The sequence below is a fragment of the Dermacentor silvarum genome, chromosome 3, assembly GCF_013339745.2.
Source record: "Dermacentor silvarum isolate Dsil-2018 chromosome 3, BIME_Dsil_1.4, whole genome shotgun sequence".
Taxonomy (NCBI): Eukaryota; Metazoa; Arthropoda; class Arachnida; order Ixodida; family Ixodidae; genus Dermacentor; species Dermacentor silvarum.
The window spans coordinates 125,506,424-125,532,680 of NC_051156.1; the positions used below are offsets into that span (position 1 = coordinate 125,506,424).

At 47.1% G+C, this 26,257-nt stretch overlaps 1 protein-coding gene across 1 annotated transcript in view; it reads right to left on the minus strand.

Moving 5' to 3' along the window:
• LOC119444750 (solute carrier family 2, facilitated glucose transporter member 8) overlaps nt 1-23,200 on the minus strand; it is a 44,962-nt gene extending 21,762 nt beyond the window's left edge. Inside the window, exons 1-4 of the mRNA XM_037709100.1 lie at nt 22,827-23,200; nt 16,818-17,079; nt 8,749-8,988; nt 6,050-6,232 (exon numbers count right to left, since the gene is read on the minus strand). Coding sequence (XP_037565028.1) covers nt 6,050-6,232; nt 8,749-8,988; nt 16,818-17,079; nt 22,827-23,200 — 1,059 coding nt within the window. The remainder of the gene's footprint in view (nt 1-6,049; nt 6,233-8,748; nt 8,989-16,817; nt 17,080-22,826) is intronic.
• Nucleotides 23,201-26,257: the final 3,057 nt, after the last annotated feature.

A 26,257-nucleotide genomic window follows, 5' to 3' on the forward strand; every position in this document is an offset into this window, starting at 1 on the left:
GCTGTTTCTATAGAGGGAGTATCAACTCTTGCCCTTGTGAATACCGGTGCCGCCGTTTGTGTTATAAATGAATGACTCGGTCGCTTCTTGCGGAAATTGACGACGCCAGTTGCTGGTATAGCCCTCCGTACTGCAACAGCGCAGCATGTTCAGCGGTTAGCAGCTTGCATGGCCCAAGTTGTAATTGAGGACATGATGTACATTATTGAGTTCATTGTGCTGCCATCCTGCTCTCACGACGTCATTCTTGGATGGCATTTCCTCTCACGACACAAAACCATCATCGACTGCGAGCGGGCTGAAGTCGAACTTTCTCCTTTGTGCGATCTCCATTCAGACGATTCTCCCGAACATCCCCCTAAATTATTCGTCGCTGAGGAGACCGACATTCCTCCACACGCCGCTGTTGTTTTACCTGTGTCCTGTGGAAGCATCTCTGACGCCATTGTTTTGTTCGCCCCTTCAGAGACATTCATCGCAAAAAATACTCTACTGCTTCACTTCGCGACCCTCGATTTTTGGCTGGTTTCAGCCACATTTTCGTATGCAACCTTTTGTCCGCTCCGCTCACATTGCTCCGTAGCTAGTGTCTCGGCCATGCCCAAGCCATTCAGTCCCTGGACATCGTGGACGTGCCAGATGCTACTTCTCGCGAAGACCTTACTGACATCTGCACTCTTTCTGCTACCGAGACGTTTTGCACCGACATCTTTAGCCCATCCATCGCTGACGGCCTTACACCAGAGCAGCGTTCGGAGCTTATTGCCGTCCTGTACCATTTTAGTTCTTCTTTCGACACTATTCAGCTTTCCCTTGGACGCACGTCAACTGTTACGCACCACATCGACACAGACTCCCATTCACCACTGCGGCAACGACCATACCGTGTATCTGCTACGGAGCGCCGTGTGATTAGTGAGCATGTCGATGACATGCTTCGCCGCCACATTGTTCAGCCCTCTCACAGTCCGTGGGCCTCGCCGGTCGTTCTCGTTATGAAGAAGGATGACTCTATCCGCTTCTGTGTTGTCTTTCGCCGCCTAACTAAGATCACCCGCAAAGACGTGTACCCTCTACCGAGAATAGATTATGCCCTTGACTGTTTACAGGGGTCTGAATTCTTCTCTTTCCTCGACTAGTGCTCAGAGTACTAGCAGGTTCCCATGGCCGCCGCTGACAAGCCCAAAACTGCATTTGTTACCCCTGATGGGCTTTATGAGTTCAACGTGATGTCCTTCGGCCTCTGTAATGCCCCCGCAACGTACGAGCGAATGATGGACACTGTTTTGCGTGGCTTGAAATGGCAAACGTATCTGTGTTACCTCGACGATATTGTCGTCTTCGCTCCGGATTTTACGACACATCTTCAGCGCCACAGGTGCAATCTGTAGTGCCTTACCAACACTGGGCTCCAACCTAATCTCAAAAAATTCCATTTTGCCGCTCAAAAGTTAACCATTCTTGGCCACGTCGTGTCTAAGCACGCCGTCCAACCTGATCCCGCGAAATTGCGTGCCGTTACTGACTTTCCCAGACTGACAAATCTCAAAGAACTTCGCAGTTTCGTCGGCTTATGTTCGTACTTTCGACGTTTTATTCGCAACTTCGCGTCTATAATACGCCCTCTGACACAGCTTCCGGGTAGCTCCGGCGACCTGTCATCATGGTCTCCAGCCTGCGACGAGGCGTTCACTACTTTACGACGTCTTCTCGCTTCACCTCCTATTCTGCGTCACTTCGATCCTGCAGCTTCGACACAGACGCCAGCGGAATAGGTCTCGGCGCCGTCCTAGCACAACGAAAAACCGGGCATCCTGAATACGTTGTTGCTTATGCCAGCCGTGCCCTCACCAAAGCGGAGACCAACTGCCTGTAACTGAAAAAGAATGCTTAGCCATCGTATAGGCCCTTAGCAACTTCCGCCCTTACTTGTACGGCCGCCCATTTGACGTCGTCACAGATCATCACGCACTTCGTTGGCTATCAAATTTGAAAGACCCATGTGGCCGCCTTGCCCGATGGGCGACTTCAAGAGTTCGACATCAACGCCGTCTGCTGCTCTGGCCGCAAGCATTCAGATGCTGATGCTCTGTCACGGTCTCCTCTGCCTACCGACCTTAGTTGCCTGTCAACACTAACACCCATCCTCTCGCCTCTCACCATCGACAGAATTGCTTCAGAGCAGCGCCACGACCCCTGGATAGCGGCCCTCCTCGACGTACTTTTTGACACGCCCACGCGGCCACCTTCTCCCGCACTCCGCCGCCAAGCTGTTCACTTCACCGTTCGCGACGATGGACGCGATGGAAACTACGCATCTGACGGCCGTAAATGGCTACTCGTCATACCACGCAGCCTGCGGTCCACTATCTGCGCATACTTTCACGTTGACTCGCAGTGCGGCCACGCTGGAGTCTTCAAAACATATGAACGACTTCGTTAGCGCTACTACTGCCGAGGAATGTTTGCATACGTCCGCAAATTCGTTCGCTCATGTACGGACTGCCAACGTCGGAAATCTGCGCCTTCCCGTTCAGCCTGGAGCTTTGCAGCCCCTTCCCAGTCCCGCCCGAGCATTTGATCGAGTGAGCATTGATGTCTATGGTCCGCTTCCTATGACACCCGCCGGTAACCGCTGGATAATCGTCGCCGTCAACCATCTTACGCGCTATATGCTAAAACTGCGGCACTACCTGCAGCCACGACGCGCGACGTCGCCTCCTTCCTGTTGCGCTGTTTCATCCTCCATCATGGCCCACCTCATGAACTTCTCAGCGACAGAGGGTGCGTCTTTTTGTCTGAGGTTGTCGAAGCTCTTCTGGCTCAGTGCCACGTTACTCATAGGACAACCGCCGCCTACCACTCCCTGACGAATGGACTCACTGAACGTTTCAACCGGACCTTGGGTGACAGGCTGGCCATGTACGTCGCATCTGACCACATAGATTGGGACCTTATCCTACCATTTGTTACGTTCGCCTACAACACTGCAACCCAGACTACCATTGGCTTTCCTCCCTACTTATTGCTCTACAGCCGTCACCCATCCCATACCGTGGACACCCTGCTACCCTACCAGCCTGATGCTTCTGAGTGTGTGCCCGTTTCGACTGCAGCACGTCATGCCGATGAGTGTCGCAAGTTAGCGCGCCACTTCACCACCGCTGAGCAACAGCGCCAGAAAAGGCTCCATGACGCTCCCTGTGAGCAACCTGCCTTCTCTCCCGGTGACCTCGTCTGGCTATCAGTACTTGCGCATGCTCCTGGCCTCTCTTGAAAACTTCTTCCTCACTTCGATGGACCTTATCGTATTGTCCAGCGCATGTCTACGGTGAATTACCTCATCGAACCACTGACACCCCCCTGACAAGGTTCACGTCGATTGTCTTACGTTTTACCGTGAGCCGCTCGTGATCACTACTGTTTGAGTCGCCAGGATGTCTGCTTTTTCTCCCGGGAGTGATTGTGATGAAGAGGACGAACAACATGCTCTGAAGATAATGCGTATCACCAACAGTAGCAGCATCGTGATCGCTCCGCGAAAGACGACGCCGAAGTTACGGCTCAGAGCGCTGCCCAACGTAACTGTTCAACGTCTGTATCAATAAACCTCATTTCAGTTGTAAAATGCCTTGCAGAATAACAAAAGTGCGTAATCTCGGGGACTTTTAACGTGTGAAGGGCGTTGTCTGAAGAAAGTTTCCTTCGCCTTGGCCAAATTACACTGACAAATTGGATCTGAGCACAATTTAGCGTGATCGACCCGAATTCAGAACTCTCCGACCACATTTAAATAGACGAACAAAATCCTCTAAGGAGAAAAGCATCCCTAAAGCTCCGCTATGACATCGTTCGTTTCCAATAGTGCAGATTTTCGACGGACAACCGCATAAATGAAACGCGACTACGAAAGAAACAAAAAGCGATGACTTCAACACAGTAGCACGTGTGTTCTGACGGTTGCTGAAAGAAAATATAACCCCTGTTTCCATAAAGCAACTGAAAGAAGGCTGAGATGAGTGTCTTGCCGCCTTTTGATCTGTGCAGATTGAGAGCTTCAATATGTTGTTTATAGCTGATCTAAAGAAAACGCGAGGCCTGCGTTCACCAGGAAATCCATTTAACACTGTGGCTAGAAAGTAAACGCTTCCATTACCAGTGTTCTCGTAACTCATGCGAAAATTACCGAATATAGAATAGAAGAGAAACATTTTCCGTTAGCGTTGATTCTGTGCCGTTACCTGAACAGCAGCTACACTTATTATGCCAAACCAACAGTGATGTGTACTATAACCTCTCTGAGAGAGTATGTGCGTGTGTTGTTGTAATCACAAGCCTGTCCCTTCGAACACTTAAATCACAGTTCATTCAGCAATTATATGTTACGCCATTGGCTTTGCCCGTGCTCCGACTTTTGTTTTCTGGAGTCTGCGTATTTCCTGGCGTTGTTCTAACGTACCTCCCAATGCAAGGTCAAAGTCAAACGATTACGCGATGCGCAGTTTCAAAAAAAGCAGAATAGCTCCTAAGCTATACACGCTGCCTGTATTTCAAATGTGGCCTATACATGGGGCGATATTATAGGAGTGGCTTTGAGAAAAGTGGGCTAACGCCGGAGGTTTTTTTCCGAACCTCCATCCCGTAAACTTCTGAGCCTGCTTGGACGAGCTCAGTTCTGCTTAAATGGTACTGTCCTGTAAGGCCTCCGCCCTTCAAAATACTAGCTTTCGGGGTGCGTTTTTGCGGCTTTTGAAAAAATTCTTATCTCGCAGGCACCAACTTGTGTCTATTAGAAAATTTCGTAGCAACCTGACCGAAATTAAAGATGGCCCGCAAGGTTCAATTTTAATCCGTTATTATTTAACTTATATTTCAACGATTTATCTAATGTTGTGAACGTAAAATTATATCAGTATGCTGATGACACTGTCCTTGTTTCATACGCTCGAAGTTACACTGACGTCATCTCTTCTTTACAAATGGCAACAACATAAGTGATGAATTGGTTTCGGTATAATGTAGTCGATATCAATGCGTCCAAAAAACAACTAATCTGTTTCCAATACCCTGTGAAGCAAGTTACCCTATCGTCCCCATTATATTTCACACATCACATTGCAATACCTGTTCGTGTGACCCTGTGCAAAACGTTCGTTCAATTAAATACCTTGGTGTTTCTTTGACGGTGATTTATCCTGGAATTCTCATTTCGCACATATTTGTCTAAAACTAAGCGCAGTGTCTTGTGTTTTGTATAATATTGAATTTTACAAGACATTGTCTGTCCGAAAGCTTGTAGTACATGCCTTATGCTACAGTGTAATCCGGTATGGAATATCTACATATTGTCATGGCGCTCACATTTGATAGACCGGGTCAATTCCGTCCTTCGTGGTATTCTGAAGAATGTTGCATATGATGTCTCCCCCCAAATCTGGAGTGTTTAAAACATTGTCTTTACCTGATTTCTATTATTTGCTGCTAGAAACTGTAGCCTTAAAGCATTTTTGGATAATCCATGCAGTATAAAATTCCTTATGTGCCTGTTCGTTGCCTGAGACCAAAGAATCCTTAGGTTACACCCCGCTGTACGACGAGATACGGTCGAAGACTCCGTAATTGTTATATCCCCGCAGTGCTTAATTTACTTCCCCAAAGCATACAAGACGTGAACGCGAAATGTGATCTCAGAAAGGCTCTTAGACACATTAATTAATGCGTGATCGGAAGCCTGTCTTGTTTTCTTTTTTTTCATTGTTCACTGTTGTCTACAAGCTAATAACGTGTTACTGATTGCTCTGTCACCGTCTGCCAGGCACTGCCGTTCAAGCCCACTGCGGTTTGGCAGGCTCATTGTATTATACACACGCCACCAATAAAGTGTTATTATTATTATTAGTTGAAATACTCAATCTTCTTAACGTTCTACGGGGATCCTGAGGCGGTATACCAACCCCCAATCGCAAACACTCTCCCACGAATAGAGCGCCAAAGCCGGACATTGTAAGCTCAGGGTTGTTCAGGGAAGCACGCTTCCAGTGTTCCACACCTGCACACTGGCGAGTATGATGTAGAAGTCCCGCGATGTCGATGTGGAGGTGGTGAGCAGGGGCCCTGTGGCATAGTGCATAATCATGTTCACGCCAGAAAACTGCTGCAGCACTATGATCATCACGGCGAGTATATAGTGGCATACGGGCGTCGGTGACTTGACATAGATGACTTCGATCGCCTGCGGCACAAATCGTCAGGTAAATGAAAGCATCTTGAGCGGCGATAAAACAGAAGGAAAAACAGTGACAGAGTTTTCACTTGGGCGCACTTTTGTCAAGTGATATCGCGCAATATACGCGACCAAATTTTTAGCGTCAAAGAATGGCGTAGTTAGTTCTGCATAATTCAAAACAATCAAACGCAATTTCTTGAACAAAAAGAAAACCGAACAGACAAGTAAAAGTGTTGACTTTGAACTTGGAGTGTTTATTGCAACAGAAATGCATATACATATTGCCAAGTACAAACTACGAAGCAACAAGCGAATAGGGCAGAGGTTAAAAAAAGCAATAAAAACATGATTTGCCATCGCCACACAACGACAGTCCTTTCTGCGATAAATTAACAGATTCTTTGAAAACACATGGTATGCCTTCACGCACCTTCTGGGCAGTTGCAATGATTTCGCATGCCGGCTGATCATCATGCATGAGCGATGACATCGGCTTGTTCATCTGCTGCTCTTGCAATATGTTCTGCTCGTCTTGCTTATCCCTTCGTTCTACGCTTGCAATCCGCAACATGTCCATACGAGTATCTTTCGTTAGCAATGAAAACTGCTAATCGTAAGTAAGCGCTTGTTCGTGGCTGTTTTTCGGTTTGGTCCTCGTTCAAGAAGTCGCGCTGTTATACTTTTAATGAAACATTTTATATGTCAAGGAATGCCGGATACAAAAGGGGTTGGGCAAGCAGTAGCACTACCTCGCAACTTATTATTTGTCCTTATACCTTGTCATTCATAGATAAAGAAAGCGATACACAAGTGCACAAAGGACATACCAAAAAGAAAGTGTCAACATGCTCACATATAAAATTGGGGGAAAAGTACGTAACGTGCCAGGATCTGTGCATCAACCATCATCGGCACACGCGACGCCAAGATATCGCAAATAATTGCTCGTAAACGTAACTGATGGCACACTCACGCATGAGCAGTGGCCTCTCAGCCATTTGTGCAGCTCCCACTATCCTCTGGTTCACTAGTCAGCATTCTTGTGCTGAGTTATGTTCTGAGTAATAAAAGTTTCGTTGGAATAGAGCTTTTGTTGTCTTACAGTTTTTACATTAATCAACCGTCCGTTTCCTAGCGCAAAAAAAAAAAAAACGTTTTGTCGTGGAATACCAACTATCCCCATCTCAGATATTGTTAAACGTTTTGCGAGTGTGGAACAGAGTGCCACCATGTGATCAATTGCACAACGCCAGATTCCAAGCTTGCGCAAGCGCGCAAAATATACAACTACATGAATCACGGTATTCTCGTAATATTTGTTCAGTTGAACGTGAGTTACCCTGCCTGGAAAAAAAATTGACCTCTTTTCAAATGAAAAAAAAAATTACATACAAATCTCTTGTGTGAAAATGATCGCGTTCTTAAAGCCTCGGTATATTTACTACTTCGCGATGCAACATCTGTGTCCGTGCACAAACGCAAAACAGCATGTAAGTTGATGCCGCGTGCGCACAGACGAAACAAACAGCGGGACAGTGTGAGGCTTGCACGGTATAGGTGGCTGCTGCTCAGAAGATTGCGTATTGAGAGCTACTGCCAAACTTGGAGCATAAATTAGAGTTTAGCGCTGTCCATGTTCTGAGTTAGCCTCCGCACCTACCATTCACAGTCTACCGTGGTCAAACGTGAACTTTGAGTTGTGATGTCCTGTTGTCGATAGCAATGGCAGAATCTTTTCTCAAATATCTGCGAGCGATCTGCACGTGATATATGAAAGGTACAACATCGCCCTGACCGGTAATGCAGTATTTTTACGTGTATTGAACAGTTCGTCGATTTATTCATTGCTTCAAAAGTTCGTGATTCATGGCAACAGTGTTGTATAGTAGCGTTATGAGCGAATAGCAGGAAGCCAGGAACGTCGTGTCACACACCTCCCAGCTGTGTGTGACAGAGTCCAAAACTACCGCATTTCACTGGCAGTTGACGCAATTTGGACACCCTGTTTGCTAATAAGCGATAGCCAGCTTCCATTCTCTATCTGGACAGTTTCATAGGTGCCAGGACCGAGGATGCATTGGTTCATTTCCGGTGAGTATCACATCAATATCCGCGTTGTCCCGGCTTCCTGTATGAATGAGCTTTTGTTCATCTGCTTTATCTACACGTTCTTTGCTTGTCCAAGGCTTACATGCGTTTATTCGCGCACTTTTCTAGCAGCTCCTTCTTAGGATCCATAAATCCTTGGAGCATGCGATTTTTACTGTAAAGGAAATCTAGCGATACATCTGTGGAATAAAAGCTTTAATTCACGTACGTTGGAAGGAAGCTTTTCTTGAAATAAAACACAGATACCTTTCCATTAACGGTGTTATCTGACTGTTAAATACTAATCATACATCGCTATGTTGTCCAAACGACTTCCCTCTAGTGCTTGCATTGGTGCTAGCAGCGAAATACAGCACGCAATTTGTTGCATTATGCTTTTTTTTACATTGAAACTCACTATCACCTTTACTCACCTGCAGCTCACCATCTGCCTGAGAGGTGATGAAGCGTAGTCGCCTCAATGCCGCCTGGGCCTCATCGTGCTTGCCTTGTTCCATAAGCCAGCGGGGAGACTCAACTGCCCACACGGCGAGTACCGCAGACAAGGCCGATGGGACTGCGCACCACAGGGCCAGCATCGACCAGTCCGTGAAACGTCCCACCAAGTATGTATACAGCACGCCCGCGGCTATTCCAGTATGCACCGTCCCACACTGTGAATGATAAAATCAGCGAATAAACAAGATAATGCATGAGAAACGTTAGAAAGGAAAGAGTGCAGAAAAAGATACCGTATGTGGTATGCTCCCACCCCTCCTCATTAGCCATTTAAAACTTGTAGGACGCTTAAGCTTCCCCTTTAAGAGTAGAACGCGATAGCGTTAGCGGGACGCGTTCGCATCGCATCGTTCGCATATGGCAAGTAGGCTTCATTCACTGGAACACTAAACGTGAGAAAGCCAGCTTACGACGACCAAGCTTACACCGATCCCCTTAAAGTCGGCTGCACTTTTAAACTGAAATGCATTGCTGGAAAGACGTTATTCCAGGGACAATATAAGTGGTCTTATATTAAAATGTGAAGGCGCTAGCACTTTTTTAATATTTTATTCATTGTTTGCTATTCCCTGACGCGCGCTGGTCTGGTAGAAATGTTTGAGTTTCCTCGTAGCAGAATTAGGTTTTCTCGTACATTCAAATTACAATCCGACGCCGATTGGTAAACAATCCGACGACGAATCCGACGCCGAATGGTAAAGTCGTACTTTACCATTTTTATGACAGATTTCACTGTGGGAAATTCCATTTTTCTTCCCCAAAACCTTGCACCACGTGGAGGGCCTGCGCGGTCAATGTGGTAGGATGATTTTCTCCGCCGCCCGCGGTCATATGCCGGTAGGCGACGCCGGATTTTCTGCGACACGGGACCTTAAACGCTATCGCGTTAAAATTAAGTTCCTTCCTCGAGTAATTATCAAACCCTAGAAAATTTCTGCAGCGACTGTGGTCTCAACGTTTCGGTGGGTGACGATGATAGCAAATGGCAACCGGCCGCCATATGTTGAACGTGACGCAAACTATTGGCGTTGTAAGTTTGAGTTGCGCGTGGGTACTTAACATCGGCATCGTTTTTCTTCCCGTCGCTTCACCATTTGACGTTGTGGAAGCTACACGGCTGGTTGATAGCGGAAGCCCGATGACACTACGGATGCAGTGGCGTGGCTAGCGATAAGGCCACCATGAGTGACGTCAGAGTTGACGCCACTTCTGAATAAGTCGGGCTAGAGTCACTTTATTTATTCTCCTAGTTACTCTAGGTGGAGCTAGTACATTCAAATAAAATGTCTTTGCAAGTTCCTGCTTCTGTAAAACGCGTGGTATTATCATAGTGGCAGCAGCAGTTCGGAAGTAATGGTTTATTTGAGCTTATTGTGACCGACTTGACAACCGCGATTAACCACTGCTTCTCTTTTATGATGTAGCACCTGTAAAATACTGGTGAAAATTTTTTCGCCTAATTACCGCACGCCCCAACTTAGGATGCATTTCCCGCGAAAGAATGTACGAGCTTGACGGGAGTAAATACGGCACTTGTTGTAACTGGCCTATACTGCTTATCGCCATTCTTTCTCATGGGTGACAGGCTCAGTGGCAATGGTGCTTTTCGTATATTGCACGATAACATTTGGCGTTTCTGCAAAAAAATAGAGGAAAAGCACATTGCATTTGGGCATCTTTGTAGAAGTGGGTGCGCTACAGGACGCATTGACAAAGAAGTGAAGCGGCAGTTGTTTTTGCAGTGTTTTTTGCTAGCTGTCACCACCACACTTCAACACTGTACTGGGGATCCCTTAAGTTAATATTCTTTCTCCAAGCGTTACACAATATTTCTGATATTTTGGTGGAGGTCAGCATTCTGTTCGACCTCTCAGCGTAAGTCAGAACTGTGTGGCAGATTTCGTCTCAGCTCTGAAAAATGCGACGGATAAAGACGCTGCTAAGTTACTGTCAATAGAATGTCATTGGTCACGCTTTATTTCTTTTGCTATCATGGTACATTTTACAGCTGTGATGCTACTGACGTCGAAGAACGACCTAAGATGCGGGAAAACGTCCGTGAAAAATGTATGGAGCGTCATCATGATGCTGTGAGTCATCGAGGGTTGGACGCTAACCATACTAATTAGACATAAAGAGATGTTCCGGCTCCCCCACCGGAGCTGAAACGTCTTTTTATTTCTGCCTTTTATGGTCGGCTTCCAACATTCAAATACTTGCAATGTCTCCTCCCGACCAGACGGGTTTCTGCTATATTCTTGATTTCATCATATTACCGTTGAAGGTGATAGTTTACTTGAAAGACACGGCATTGGTCTAATTTAATCCGCATCGGGAAAAGTCGACTGAATAGCATGTCTACAAAGTTATTATCTGCACCCGGCTTTGTAAATTGCTCGGACGCTGCATCTTTGTCATTTTCATTTTACAGTTACTGCGCATTCGCGCGTTGCGTTTACCGTATAGCTATTGTTTCTTTATTGCTTTATGCGTATTCCAATGTTCCTTGGGTACATTTCAGCACGTATTACTTCATCCTTCCATTTCTACCATGGCTTCACAAGACCTGCAGTATTTTCTAAATAAATAAAATAAACGAGCTCGAACCTACCTAAAATTTAGCTCACATTGGTGCACGCCGCACAGCTCGCGCAAAGTTAGCCGCTCCAAGGTCAAAAACGACAATAACGGCACATGGCGCTTCTGTGTAGACTACCATCATTTGAACAAAATTACTACGAAGGACGTCTACCCGCTCCCACGTATCGACGATGCCCTTGGCTCCCTTCACGGTTCCAGCTCTTTATCTTCTATTGATCTTCGCTCTGGATGCTGGCAGATTGCTGTTGACAATATGGACAGAGAAAAAACCGCGTTCATAACACCTGATGACCTATACCAATTTAAAGTAATGCCGTTTGGGTTATACAATGCCCCTGCCACCTTTGAGCGTATGATGGACTCCTTGCTCCAAGGTTTTAAATGGTCTACGTGTCTGTTACCTCGACGACGTCATCGTCTTCACGCCAACGTTCGACTCTCACCTTGAGCGTCTAACAACTATACTTGATGTATTTCGAAAGGCGAAGCTGCAACTCAACTTGTCCAAATGTCGTTTTGGCCGCCGCCAAATTACGGTTCTGGGCCATCTCATCGACGCTTCCGGAGTGCAGCCTGATCCCGACAAAACTCGCGCCGTCCGACATTTTCCGGTTCCTAAGAAAGCCGCAGACGTTCGCACTTTTGTTGGGCTATGCTATTACTTCCGTCGTTTTGTTCAAGATTTCGCGGCAATTGCTAGACCCCTCACTAATCTTCTGAAGAAAGGCGTACAATTTTCGTAGGGTACTTCAGAAGCCACCGCCTTCTGTCGTATCGTCCTTCTCACCTCACCACCCATTCTCGCCCACTTCGACCCTGATGCCCCTACAGAATTGCGTACAGATGCCAGCGGTCATGGTGTAGGTGCCGCTTAGCCCAGCGTCAGCGTGGCCAGGATCGCGTTATTGCTTACGCAAGCCGCCTCTTATCACTATCGGAGCGCAACTATTCCATTACGGAAAGGGAATGCCTTGCTTTTGTCTGGGCAGTTGCGAAGTTCCGTCCTTACGTTTACGGTCGTCCTTTCTCCGTAGTCACTGACCATCATGCCCTCTGCTGGCTCTCATCGCTAAAAGATCCTACAGGCCGGCTTGGTCGATGGGCTTTGAGGCTACAAGAGTTTTCTTGATCCGTGGTCTACAAGTCTGGCCGCCTGCACCAAGACGCTGACAACTTGTCGCATTACCCTGTTGATGACTCTGACTCCTGCAATACTGACAGTGCTGCTTGCGTTTTCTCAGTATCCCAGCTCCTTCATTTCGCCGACGAGCAACGTCGTGATGCCTACATCAGAGCACTCATCGACCGTTTGGAACACTCTCCGGCCGATGCTACTCTACGTCTCTTCGTCCTCCGCGACGGTACTCTGTACTGTCGTAACCTTCATCCGGACGGCTCTGAGTTCCTACTTGTAGTATCTAAACACCTCCGCTCAAACGTTCTAGAAGAGCTTCACGACGCACCAACGGCAGGACACCTCAGCGTATCTCGAACCTATGACCGAGTACGTCGCCGTTTTTTCTGGCCGGGCCTTGCCCGTTCCGTACGCCGTTACGTCGCCGCTTGTGAACTTTGCCAACGACGCAAGAAGCCTTCCCAGCTCCCCGCTGGTTACCTGCAGCCACTCGACATCCCTGCCGAGCCCTTCCATCGTGTTGGCTTAGACCTTCTCGGTTCCTTTCCGGAATCTACATGAGGAAACAAGTGGGTTGCCGTCGCTGCGGACTACGCGACCCGCTACGCCGTAACACGCGCTCTTCCGACCAGTTGCGCTACTGACGTCGTGGGCTTCCTCCTACACGATATCATTTTGATGCATGGTGCTCCGCGTCAAATGCTCACCGGCCGTGGCCGTACGTTCTTGTCTAAAGCCATTGACGACATCATGCGTGCCTGCTCAATACAGCATAAAATTACCGCCTCCTACTACCCAGCACCTCCACCTGAATGTTACGTGTGGAAGGACACAGACGAAATTAAGAGACTATTTACAGGCTATTTACACTGGAGCCAGACAGCCAGGCCCACACTCGCTCGCACCAAGAGTACAGACACACTTCATCGTCTTTCTCGCGGCGGCTCGTCTCTTGAACATCTTTCGAGGATATCGTAATACTATTCTTTGATGACGTATCCATGTTCGCCTGCATATGTGACACCGGCTCAACTTACCTTTCAAAACGTGTCTATGATACATCATGCTTAGAAACCGGTTATAGATTGATTGCACGTCGTACTCCCGTGTAATTACATGTTAAAGGTGCTCTTATGGGTTCTTGATTGTTCATGTTTAAAGTTATCTTAATAGTTTGTGTTATTCGTTTGCCTCAAGGACTAAAATGTGCTACAATCAAACAGTTAGGCATGTGCTCTAAGACGTCGGTAATGATCTCTCAAGGATTACTTGACCATGAACTACATTAAGTAATTCTGATGCTTTCAGTAAATAGGGAGTAATCGCATTCCACGGAGATTTCTAGTGTTTAGTAACACTTCTGCAAAATCATTGCTCGACGACCGCCATCTGCTCACCAGCTATTTGCAATCTAAGCCCCACCAGGACTGTGTTTCACCAGATCTAGGTCATGTCACGAGATGCTGTCCGCGCATTGTGTCGAATAATTCCAGCTCATGTCACTAGATTAGGACACCTTTAACTTGGACCTGGTCAACATGGACGTCAAGTCTGGCTGAAGGGATCCTAGTAGGCCTCATTTCAATTCGATTTCACCAGCAACACTATTTCACCAACCTTGACTTTCCATCCGTCTGTCGTCGTTTTATTGATCCGAAACGTAGTCCAAACTCAGAGAATTCCGGCTCATTTTCCAGACACTTCGGTAATTTGGTAGGCACATTCATTTATTTACTGACGTCTCTAGCCAGTGTCTGCTACAGAAAGCTCATCAGGGTTTGACTACAACTACATCCAGCCCAGTGGGAGGCACTAGCCGTCCTATTTGTATTAGGTTGCCGCATATCTTGTAATTGCCGTAATTGCTGTCCCGATTACAACGATCGCCACAGAAGTAATCTTACCAAGATGAACGACATTCGTGTCCGCAATGAGCTGCCCAAATCTGTTACGCACATCATATTCAAGTCCACTCCCCTGCCATGCCGTCGATCTAGCTCCCCGTTACGCCATCGCTACCCATCTCTGAACGAACTCTTTACCTTGAAATATTCCAACGAGGTCCACTTTGAGAACTGAATGATACATCTTGCAATGTTTATGCCACGTCGGCCATATCATCCAAAAGTTCTGTGCTGATCCTTTCCATGTGCCGCCGTTTATTGAACGTTTATGTAGACTGCGTGACTCTTTCAAAGCTAATAGAAGAGGGGCGTCAATTAATGACATACACATATGTAGTAGACATGACGACAGGCGTCAATCTTCAGAGCTCTACTTGTGGTTTGCACCGTTTACACTGCATGAGTCAAGCCATAGACCTTCGTCGCGAAGAATTCGCCCATGGCAGCACGCTATGTGCTGTTGGCATATGTGACGTATGTGCGGCTTTGTGTGGCTGCTCTACCCGCCGTGGTGGCTTAGTCATCTAAGGCGCTGCTGAGCACGATATCGCGGGATCGAATCCCGGCTGCGGCGGCCGCATTTTGATCGATGGAGGCGAAATGTAAAAACGCCCGTGTGCTTGCGTTGTAGTGCACGTTAAGGAACCCCAGGTGGTCAAAAGTAATCCGGAGCCCTCCACTACGGCGTGTCTCATAATCAGAACTGGTTTTGGCACGTAAAACCCCAGAAAGAAGATGTGTGGCTGCTCTCACTCCCGTTCTATTTACTGTAATAAAGCAGTGCCGTCATAATCTGCGTCCTCCGCCATTATTTTCTGGCCAGAGATTCCTCGCTTATGATTACTTCACCAATCTACAGCATATAAAGCTCTACCACGAAACAAATGGCGCTGTCAAGCTCATTCGCCCACGTTTAAATGGCCGTTCCTATCTCATTTCTGCCAGTAACAATAACCTGTCTTACACTCGGGTAGTTTCACGTCTAGATAACTGCGACTACCTTGACTTTCCACCCGTCTGTCATCGTTTTACTAATCCAAAACGTAGTCCAAACTCAGAGCGTTGCGGCTCATTTGCTAGACCCTTCGGTAATTTGGTAGATACATTGATTTATTTACCGACGTCTCTAGCCAGTGTCTGCTACTGAAAGCTCAGTTATACTATAATAAATGAAGCCGTATTGGTCCTTAAAACTTGCCCTAACGGAATACAACCAAATCGTACAAACAGTTCCCGCTGTTACCATTACGTGGTGAAAACTAAATGACAAATTCAACTGTAGTTGTCATCTACCTAATAGGAAGATTGATGTATACGTAGAGATAATAATATTGTAACTGTTGTGTAGATAATGGTTATGTAGAGATTATGTAACCATGAGGCTGCGGTAGCTTTTTAATTATCACGGTGCACAATTCAAGCCCAGCAAATTCTCACTCTGGGTCACTCCATAAACTGGTTCTAGATGCCCTTACTAAAATTCATGGAAGCTTCGCAATGCTTCGAGTCTTGGGAGCCGTTCCGGCTCTTTGTTTTGAAACGGATAATCTGCTATTATTTTATCGATTATTTCTATTGAATTCTATTGATGACTCCATTGATACTTGAAGCCCTGTCGAGATCAAGTCTATGTTAACGTCCTGAACTGCCATGCAAAATCAGTAGCTGCTGAGGAGTCCCAGCAGCATAATCAGGTCAAACGGAACCCCATCTTCATTTTCAACAGGCAGAAATCTAATACGAAAACATGTATGATTAAGGTGTCATGATTATATATGGTTCGTAAACGGAATACGTGAGCTAGTCGTATGCACCACCTCCTTTGGGTAGTAACTGCAATTACTGCAGACTTTACTAACTGCCCTCACTAGAACCCCTTTTAACTTTGTGAGAAGCAGTGGCTAGCTTTTGCGAAGTGACTGACGTGACCTTTTTATATGAGTATAGTTAGCTTGCCATTCTCTTAAGTGATAAAGCTCTTTCGTTGCTCAGTGATTCAAACGCGATAATTGACTTGCGTGGCGGCCGATGATTTGTTGCACCACTGGCGAACGCTGGTGCCACCAAGCTGGTACATGGGGATATACCGTGAAGCCATAAGTCATTGTGATATGCTTCGTGACTGTATTTAGCCTCCAGTGATCACCCAGAGGTAATAGGTGGCAGAAAAAGTAACGTCCACCATTCAGGGTGTCCATCGTGTTTGAATCGTTGAACGCTGTACATTGTTTTGATTGGCTTCTTCAGACTCATTTGCTGCCTTCTTTCTGCCAGGACTCTTCGTTTGTCGACTTCCTTATCCCTATCCTAGAGCGCTGCAGTCTCTCGTTGACAATAAACATACCTGCTTGCCCCTGTCCTTGGCGCTGGCGATTTCTGCGATGTACGCAGGTGCGATGAGCGAGACGACACCGGTGGCTAAACCCACCAGGAACCTTGTCGTGTAGAGGTTCCATGTGTTGGTGGAGGTCGAACCGAGGGCTATCCATGCACACAGCGAGCCCATGGAACCAATCACCATCGTCCAGCGGCGGCCCAGCCAGAACGCCAGGCAGCAACCCCACATTGATCCGAACACGGCCGCTAACGGAAGCAGTGAGTCGAACCTGAAGGTCAAGAGAGTTGTATATTGTTGGGAATGGGTATACATTACACTAATCATCCGATTGCTCGCTCGTCAATAATTCATGATTCGAAAGAATCACGGCACCTCCTCGGATAGAGAAGATTGATGATGACTATAGTACATCGTGAATCACGTTTATATGCAGTAGTCGAGTGACTGTCTGCAAGCGGTATGCGCTGTGACCGCATGAGCTACCTGACGGTAGCCACAGGCTTGCACATCTGTTTGTTCTACAGCATATGGGCCGAGCATGTGGCATGACCATGCGCGGTCTTACTGTGCCGTCGGCATGTACATTGCTTTCCGCAAAGAAAAGGAGCAAATCGTCCGATTGACTCATCTTGAAACTGCAGCGCACACATGAAACGAGGACAATAAGGCAAAGGGCGCTGACTCGCAACTCAGTTTATTTTTGGAGGGAAATTACACACATATTATATATACCCAGTCTGACTAAAGTGACAATTTTCAAGAGCATGCGGAATAGAAATAAAAATAATAAAGACATTTTGAAAAAAAATATATTTACACAGAACATCTACGTATCTTAACATCAGGTGGCGCTCAATAGTCCGATTGACTATTCTAGACAAGTGTTATTCACGCTTTGCACAAATGCTACGAACAATATTCAGTATACTGAAAGAAAAAAAGGACGAAATGGGGTATCGAGGTTAGTCCTTTTGGGGAGTAATTGACCTGCCACAACCATTCGTCCTTTTGGGGAGTAACTGCGAGGGGATGAACTGTTACTCCCTATGCGGTTACTCCATCAAGGGGACTAACAGGTAGCTCTTTTCCGATGCCCCTCAAGGGAGTAACGGTCATTTTTTCTGATGCTCCGCAAGGATGGAATTGACGAAATTAGCCATTTACACACTGATAAGAAAAAAAAAGCTATTGAGGAGACAAAAAAGGCGCTTCTAAAGCAGGATCCGTACTCACGCCCTCCAGCTCACAAGTCGGGTATCCTACCCACTATACCACGGCAGCTCGCTTAACCATACAGGATACTGAGGCAAGGTTATGGATCGAAACGCAGGTGTGGCAGTGCAAGAGACTGGGAATTTTGTGTATGCTATGCGGGGAGAGTCTAACGCTGTGTGTACTTGCAACCATGCGACTGCATAAAGAAAGTTGCCCGATTACGCGATGAGACATTACACAATGTACACATACGTGTAGCGAGCGTGTACGGGGCACGCAAGACGACAGAGAAGGCGAACTTATCTGTCACTTAGCGTGCCCAGTTTGAGCCACATATCGCTTCACTTAATTTCGTAATCGCCTTGGAACGGTTGGAACTCGGGTACTATTGACCAAGAACATGTGGCAGTCCATCAATGACTTGCGCGTCTAATGGATTTGGTTCACTTATGGCTTGCACATGACTTGCATGTTTCTTCACACTCCATATTTTAAATTTCACACAATTTTCTCACGAAGAGACAAAGTGCTGCTTTGCATGTAGTTCAATAGACAGTGCACGAACTTCAAAATGTTCGCGATTTATATACAATACGGTTTTCGGCGCACCAATCTACGACACGGACGAAAACAGCAAAATGCTTGGGGAGTAACTGTTGCCGTTCGTCCTGCCGTTGCTCTCTTTTCGACCAGGGACTAAACATTTACTCCCCAAACGTTTCTTCCCACGCCGGGGCGGAAACTTGAACCATACATATTTCGTGGTCTGTATCTTATGAGTTCTTGTGCGCTTGGCTTCAGGCTATGTAATGTCTATATACACTGTCAGATAATTTTATGTTTGTCTGTAAATGTTTTCTCCATGCAGATTCATGGGTTTTTATATATGAACCTGCAACGCATCGGTATCCGTTAGAGTAGGTGTCGATGACCTTCAGTCAATAGAATTTCTTAGTGGAATGCTTTCGGAAATTCTGTAGAGATTAGCCAACAGAAAGTGCAACGTCACAGTTCCACAGGCTGTATCAATATACACACAGCGCATGAAAACGTCTATAGCCATTTCATGTGCGGCATATATAATTTGGGGAAGGATGCACAGTAACAATTATGACTACGCATGACTACATGGAGCATGCGATCTTGGCCTGTTTCTCTGCCATTTTTCTATATAACACGGTGTTCATGTTAGAGGGGTTAACGAGCCTATTCTAGGAGAGTTCTGGCTAATGTTCTAACATTTTAATTGGCAGGTTTAAATAATATCTCGTTTGTGTGTTTGCATTAGCGGCGAATTGCTCTGAAAGGGAAGCCTCTGAGGCACGAACGAATTGCGGGTTCCAATTAAGCGCCTCTTCCTACGCCTTCCAAGCAAACATATATAAACAGGTGAATACAGGTACGACGACTGCAGTGAGGGTACACTGCTTGCAAACTTTGGCTTTTCCTAAGAGAAGCGAAAAGGGCAATTACGGATTTTTGAGATGTCATGGAGACTGTTACAGTAGAATAAAACTGAAAATAAAACTATAAGGTTGCTCCAACCTAGAACAGAACCTCATGTCTGGCATGTAGACGGCCTTTCGTGACAACACTCGCTTATGAACGCCTGGTTCATCACAAAAGCGCGCCATCAGTCCGTCGTGATTGCATTGGTTTTAACTTAAAATCAGCAGGTATACAGCATCTAGACTATTGCAAATGCTCGCTCAAAGACACATATGGTTCTATTACAGTTGGGCGAATTAGAATACATCCGTTTCCGCTTTAGAACATGTGCAGAAACTGCTAGCACGTCATATATCATTTAGATACACATCGTAGGAAATAAATAAAAAATTAGTGGCCCTTCCACTGTCGAGGAAATTGGGGTAAACGAAGCTTGTCGTGTGTTTCTTTGGTGTTCCTCCGAACAAATTGCACTGACGAGTACCACGTTGTGCTCGACTCACAACCGGTCATACGCACTGCAGATGGCTCTAAAGTTCCGGTTCAGGAACTCGCGTTGAAACCTGGGCGTCGCACCAGGGGAAGTTGGCGCTAGCTTTGCCGAGGCGGGCACAACCGTTGTCGGATTCCTGGAGGGCAAGACGACGCTGACGTTTGGTCTCAATATCGCGCTCCCTCAACTCGGGGTCCGCGGCTCTTCGCTGACGTTTCGCATGGGCTTCAGAAGCCCTCGCACTAGAATCGGCACGTCAACGACGAGCCCTTTCCCAAGCGCGGGCATTCTGGATGTATTTCCATGACATTCCTTCAAAATTAAATTTGTCCATTGCACCCATATCCCGTTAAGCAATGGTTCATACCCCCGTAAACAAGGCCTCCCCATTGCGACGACAGAAGAGAAGTGAAATTCTACGCTGGAATGATTATCGGCAATTCAGTCAGCTGTGGAAGCAAACGAGCGCGACGAACGCGGGAGCAGGTACACGAGGGCGACCCGACCATTTGGGCAGTTCTGAGATTAGCTGGTATTTATTGCGATAGCAATTATATGGACACTCCAAGCTCATTTTTGTCGTCGGCGTCGCCGTCGTCGTGAGATTCCGTATGAAGTCCAACAGCGAAAAAATCGTCGCCGTACGCTGTGTGTGCGACTGAAAGCGTTCGAGGGTGAACCGGCAATCGCGGCTCAATGCAGCGCACGCGAGCGAAGAAGGCAGACCGGCAGCACGCGGTCTTTCGCGCGCGAGGCGCGGGGGCGAGGTGAGGGAGAGGGAGGGGGGCGCTCTGCCCGTCGGCTGCTGCTCACAGCGCGGCCGCACGGGTGCCGTATCTTGAAAGCAATCTGCAATGTGGGCGAAATGCGGGCCTCATCTTCAAAGCGATCTGCGATGGGCACAAAGTGCATGCGCCGAGTGCCGGTAACTTCGTATACGCTGTGCGTTCGACGTTCGCGTTGAAGAAGACGAGAGACAACTCGAAGATCAATTTACCCGCTGCTGCTGGCGTGTTTTCTCACTTCGGCGTTTTCACAGCGAGTTTCATCGGCCATGGAGCGATATGTGTTCATGTTTACCTGTGAGCGCGTGACACCGTGCTTGTCTATTTAGTTAGTAAGCGAATGTTTACAACTTTTTTTAGCGCGACATCGCTGGCGCAGGCTAGCGTATACAACCTTCGCCTGAAAAATTGACTCGTCATCCTGGCCCTGCGAAAGCGGATGTCCTGCGAAGCTGTTGCAAAACCACCACTATGACTGATGAGGGAGTATCTCAAATAATGGTTCGTATGCTAATTTGAGCTTGGTTCTTGACGTTGTATGTGTGATTCCAATGAATGTCTGCACTATTCGCTTCACTTTGATGAGCGCTTGTCACCTCTGCCTTATGAGAGGGATGAGTCATTGCATTTTCGCATACTTAGGGGGGAGGGGGTATGAGTCATTGTGGATGATGACAAATTCTGCTAACGGACAGTCATGAAAAATGGCAACCACCAAAAGGCTAACAGCTTCGCCGTAAAATCAAGCCCCTTGGTTTTCATTATTTTTCTCCTGTCGCTATATCAGTTACCTTTATTGAATGGCGTCAAAATCGCCCGAAGACGTTTTCCTCGTATTTTTGCCTAACTGCGCTTTTGAACTGTTGTGTGAGCTTCAAGCAACAAAAAGGACAAAAAGTGACGAGGGAAACCCGTGAAAAGCGACCACAATTCAAAACAATTATTATTTTCAAGCCTCTAAAGGTGCCATAGCAGTGGATGTATTGCAAAAATCACATTTATTCAACAACTTTTAATACCATACGCACGCACTAACTACGGCAAACATACGGTTACTTTTGCGGCTGTTCAGTTTAGGAATGTCATACCACCGAATACTGAGCTTGTTTCATTTATTCTTCTCTCTTAAACCTTGTGTAACTAATCTGCATTGCTATGTTGTTGTCGTTCTTTTTTTTCATTTTTCTTTTTTGTGCGCCCTTTACATTATTCACTCTTTGTTTATCCTTATGGTGTATATTACGTATATTCGCTGTGTTTCCATTCTTACAACTAATTGCTTAATGCTATTTTGATGCCATTTTTGTATTTATCTCCCCTTAATTTCTAACAGGAGGTCCACGTTCAGCAATGTGCTATGGGACCACCTCCTGAACAGGTACCCCAACGCGCGTATTTCACTTCAAATAAAGCTGAGAGCCGTAGCGACGCCCTTTCGAAACCAAGTAATATATATTCTGTGCTTTTTTTTCTTAGCTGCCCCAAATTTGTAGAAATCACCTGTGACAGGCTGCGCAATTTTAATGCTAGAACTAAATTTCTCGATGAGGCAGACATTACTTCCACGAGCAATCAAATGTGTAGTTTACTAATTAAAAAATCACTATTCACGTCATTCACTAATTATTTTACAGCACATATTGCACTTTACAACTTCTTGCAAGGGAACTTGCAAGGCATGTCGACTTCGAATGAATTCTGAAAATGGCACTGGTTGGCACTGGAAAATGCACTGTTGTTCTACCTATACTCTTTAAATAAAACGCTGGTTTATGCATTGAACCACAAAGATAACTGGAACACCAAGGTATTTCGTCGCACACTTTGAAAGTTAACATCTCGAGACTGTTAGCATGAGAATTCGTTTCAAGTGGATATCAATTGCGAACTCATCGGCTAATGTTCCAGTATTGCAATATCTGTGGTTAAGTATGATTACTGAAACAATGTAATTTCTGAATTTTATTTCGATGTAACCTCTATTTGTACGCATAAAAATTGCGAAAATACGCACTTATAATCTACGTCACCGTTTTTAGAGGGTGGGCACAGCCACAATATGTATGCGTTTACCCTGCCACTTCAAAGCAGCCGTACCAAAAGAGTTGCTGGTCACCGCTTCTGGTAATGTTGCTCCTATCGTGACTGAGGCTTTGGCCAGCAGGCAGCGAGTAGCCTATGGAGGTGCCCATGCTCACTGAGCTCATCCATCCGGCCATCAGCGAGGAGAACAGCGTCACGGGACCATGGTCGTTGATGTGCAGTTCCGGCGACTCCACGCCCACGCGAGTAGGCGTGGCCGCCTGCGTTCGGCCATAGCTCGGTGAACTGAGAGGCGAACGCTGACCGGGGCTACTGGGAGATCCGTAGGCCGTTCGGCCAAGAGAGGCAACTGGCGACGCCGCCGGGGATGCGGCCGGACGCGGAGAAGACGGCGAGGCTGCCATTCTCGTCGGCTGTTCTTCTTCTTTGTCGTCCTCTCTCTGCTGTGTGCAATTTTTCTGCAGCGCGCGTAAATGATGAACATGATGTTCATCATTTCTTCAACAATCACACGAACATACTGTGAGAGATAGGCCAATAACAGCGTTGTGGTTATAACAAAAATAAAGATGAAATTATGAAAGGAAACCATGACAAATCAAAAAAAAAAGAAATAATGCCTACTTGAGTAGTGGGGCTTGCATAAACGAGAAGGAACATTAAAAACTTGATAACACTAATTTATCTTAACGGAAAGGTTGATTGATCTAAACAGCATTTCTGAGAGATTGATATGAGTAATTATTGTTTTTAATTGATAATTTGGTATTTAAATAAGATAAAGTTGAATATTTTGATGGAGGATGGATATTTTGATGATTCGTGTAAATACAATAGAGCATGAATAAAGAAGAACATTATTCAGGAAATAATTTTCTTCCGCAGAGGTAATATTTACGCCGCACGAGAAAGGTTCCTCTCACCGATGCTTCTAATGAAAGTATAACAGCAGCACATAAATCCAACCCTAGATTACGATACAGAATATCCAAAAGTCTCTTTTGCTGAGTGTATATCTTGTTTCACGACACTGCGGTGAAGAAGAAAGTTGCATTATTATTAACGCTTCTTTAGATTTGACTAAACATATTTTTAAGCAGTTCGTTCCTTGCCCAGTGCCCCCGAGTGGGTATGCATCATACATATATTTCTCGCGACCTCTAGGTGTACGGGGCAGCACCATCGCCGCGCGCGTTAGTATCAATTGACCAATCCCCCATAGTGGGCATGTGCCACTAACATCTCGGCGCTACATCTAGGTTGTCGGTGGCGCACATTGAAAAAAAAATTGTGGCAGTTTGACCCGAAAGGCGAAGCATTAATTGCGACAGCAAATTAGTAGAGAGCTATACGGAGTAAGGATAGTAGTTTTATCAGCTGTATAAACTAGGAAATGCAGCAGCACCAGCAACGCGCAGAACTGTTGTCGACGCCGTCGGCGTTTTATCCGCGTTCGCACTGAACGCGCGTGGCGTTGGTGACTGTTGCCGGTGCCTCTGGGGGCGGCTCGGAGGTTTTCGACGAGATCAGAAAGGGACACTCGTCGAGCAGCGTCAGAAATCTTACCTACCTTCTCGCCTCGCAACGTTTTTATATAAATACGCATTTGGTGCCGCAGCTAAACGTCGCCTCCCCTCCCTCCCTCCCATGGAAGAAGTCGCGTTTGCTTTCTATATGTGGTGATTGTAACGGAGGAAAGAGAGCAGCCCTTCAGGGAGCACGGCATATAACGCGCGTTTGCTTTCCGACGTGAGTTCGCTCCCCGTGAAAGCACGTGTCCCTCGCGCCCTTTCACTCGCACATACAGCGTCAGGAGCACGGCGACGGTTTCATCGCCGTTGACGTCATATGGAACCTCACGGCAACGGCGACGGCAACGGCGACGACAACGCCGATGGCAGAAATCCGCTTTGGAGTGTCCATATAATTGCTATCGCAATAAAACCCACTGCGGCGCTTTGCTGCTGCTGATTTCAGCTGCCTGCGGGCTTGCAAAACGCGCCTGCGGCAATTAACCCATTAAAGTCCTACGACACGTGAGTACTTATGAGTTTTGAATGCGAAAGCATTTATGTGCACTTGAACGGCGTTGACCGGTCGTTCGAGTTTAGCGCTGCGAGTAATGTACCATAGCGGTACAGGCTTACGTGGCAGCCGGCATTCCCGTTCACCCGCTGTGCCAACACCTCCTCAATACGCGGGAGAGGATACACATCCTTCTTGGTAATCTGGTTAAGGTGGCGGTAGTCTACAAAGAATCTCCAGCTATTGTCCTTCTTTTTCACGAGTACGACGGGAGAGGCCCAAGGACTGCATGAGGGTTCAATTATGCCTTTGCCCAGCATTTTCTCCACTTCCTGTTGGATGACAGCACGCTCCGGAGCTGACACACGGTAAGGCCGTCGGTGAATAGGACTCGCATCGCCAGTATGAATGCGGTGGGTGACGACGGAAGTCTGGCCCAAAGGACGGTCGCCAAAGTCAAAGATATCCTGGTAGGAAACCAGCACGCGGCGAAGGGCAGCGGACTGTGCCGGAGCGAGGTCTCCTGATATCATGCGGGCGAAGTGGTCGCAGGACGAACCTGACTGCGATGACGGCGGTGAAACATCAGGTGGAGGTTCTGTGGTCAAGGCAGAAACCGTGTGGCCGGCCAATGGGGTCAGATGAGCGAGTGATATGCCGCGAGGAAGAACTTGCGTCGAGTAGGCCAAAATTGAGGATGGGAAAGGCGGTGCCGTTGTTTCTAACTGTCACCACCGTATAGGGTAGCGCGACGTTGCGTGTCATGGCGACCTCAGGAATAGGGCAGGCAACGTAGTCGCCGTCGGGTAGGGGCGGAAAGGCTGACAGGCTCGAGCTCATTACAGAAATTTGTGCGCCGGTATCAACAAGAGCGGTAACTGCCACACCATCAACCAGAACTTCAAGAAGGTTGCATCGGGTATAAGGGACAATCAGAGGATTTTCAGGCCGGGTCGTAATGCAGCGTCACCCCCGGGGCTGCACTGGCTAGTTTTCCGAGAGGCGGCCAAAGGGAGACCGAGAGCGGCGATGTTGGGGGCGAGCGGGACTGACGGCGCTGGGGCGATGGTGAGCGGCTGATCCGGTTTTCCCTAGGAGGACGTTCAGCACTTGAGGCCTCAGGACGGAACGACGGGGCATATGGTGCATGGTCCGGGCGATTGTAAGTGTTTGGGTGATAGGACGTGGGCCAGCGGCTGCGGCAATGGCGGGCGATGTGTCCAATCCGAGAGCACGTGAAGCAGATGGGCCGGTCATCAGGTGTGCGCCAATCGGCTGGATTTCGATAACGTGGCCTGAAGGTCGTGTTCGGTCTTGCAGCAGCGACGACAGGGGCGACCGGGTTGGTAGCAGTATGACCGTTATCAAAGGTGGGTAAAATGCCCATATTCGCGACCTCTTGGCGAACCACGGCCTGAATTAGCGAAATCGGAGCC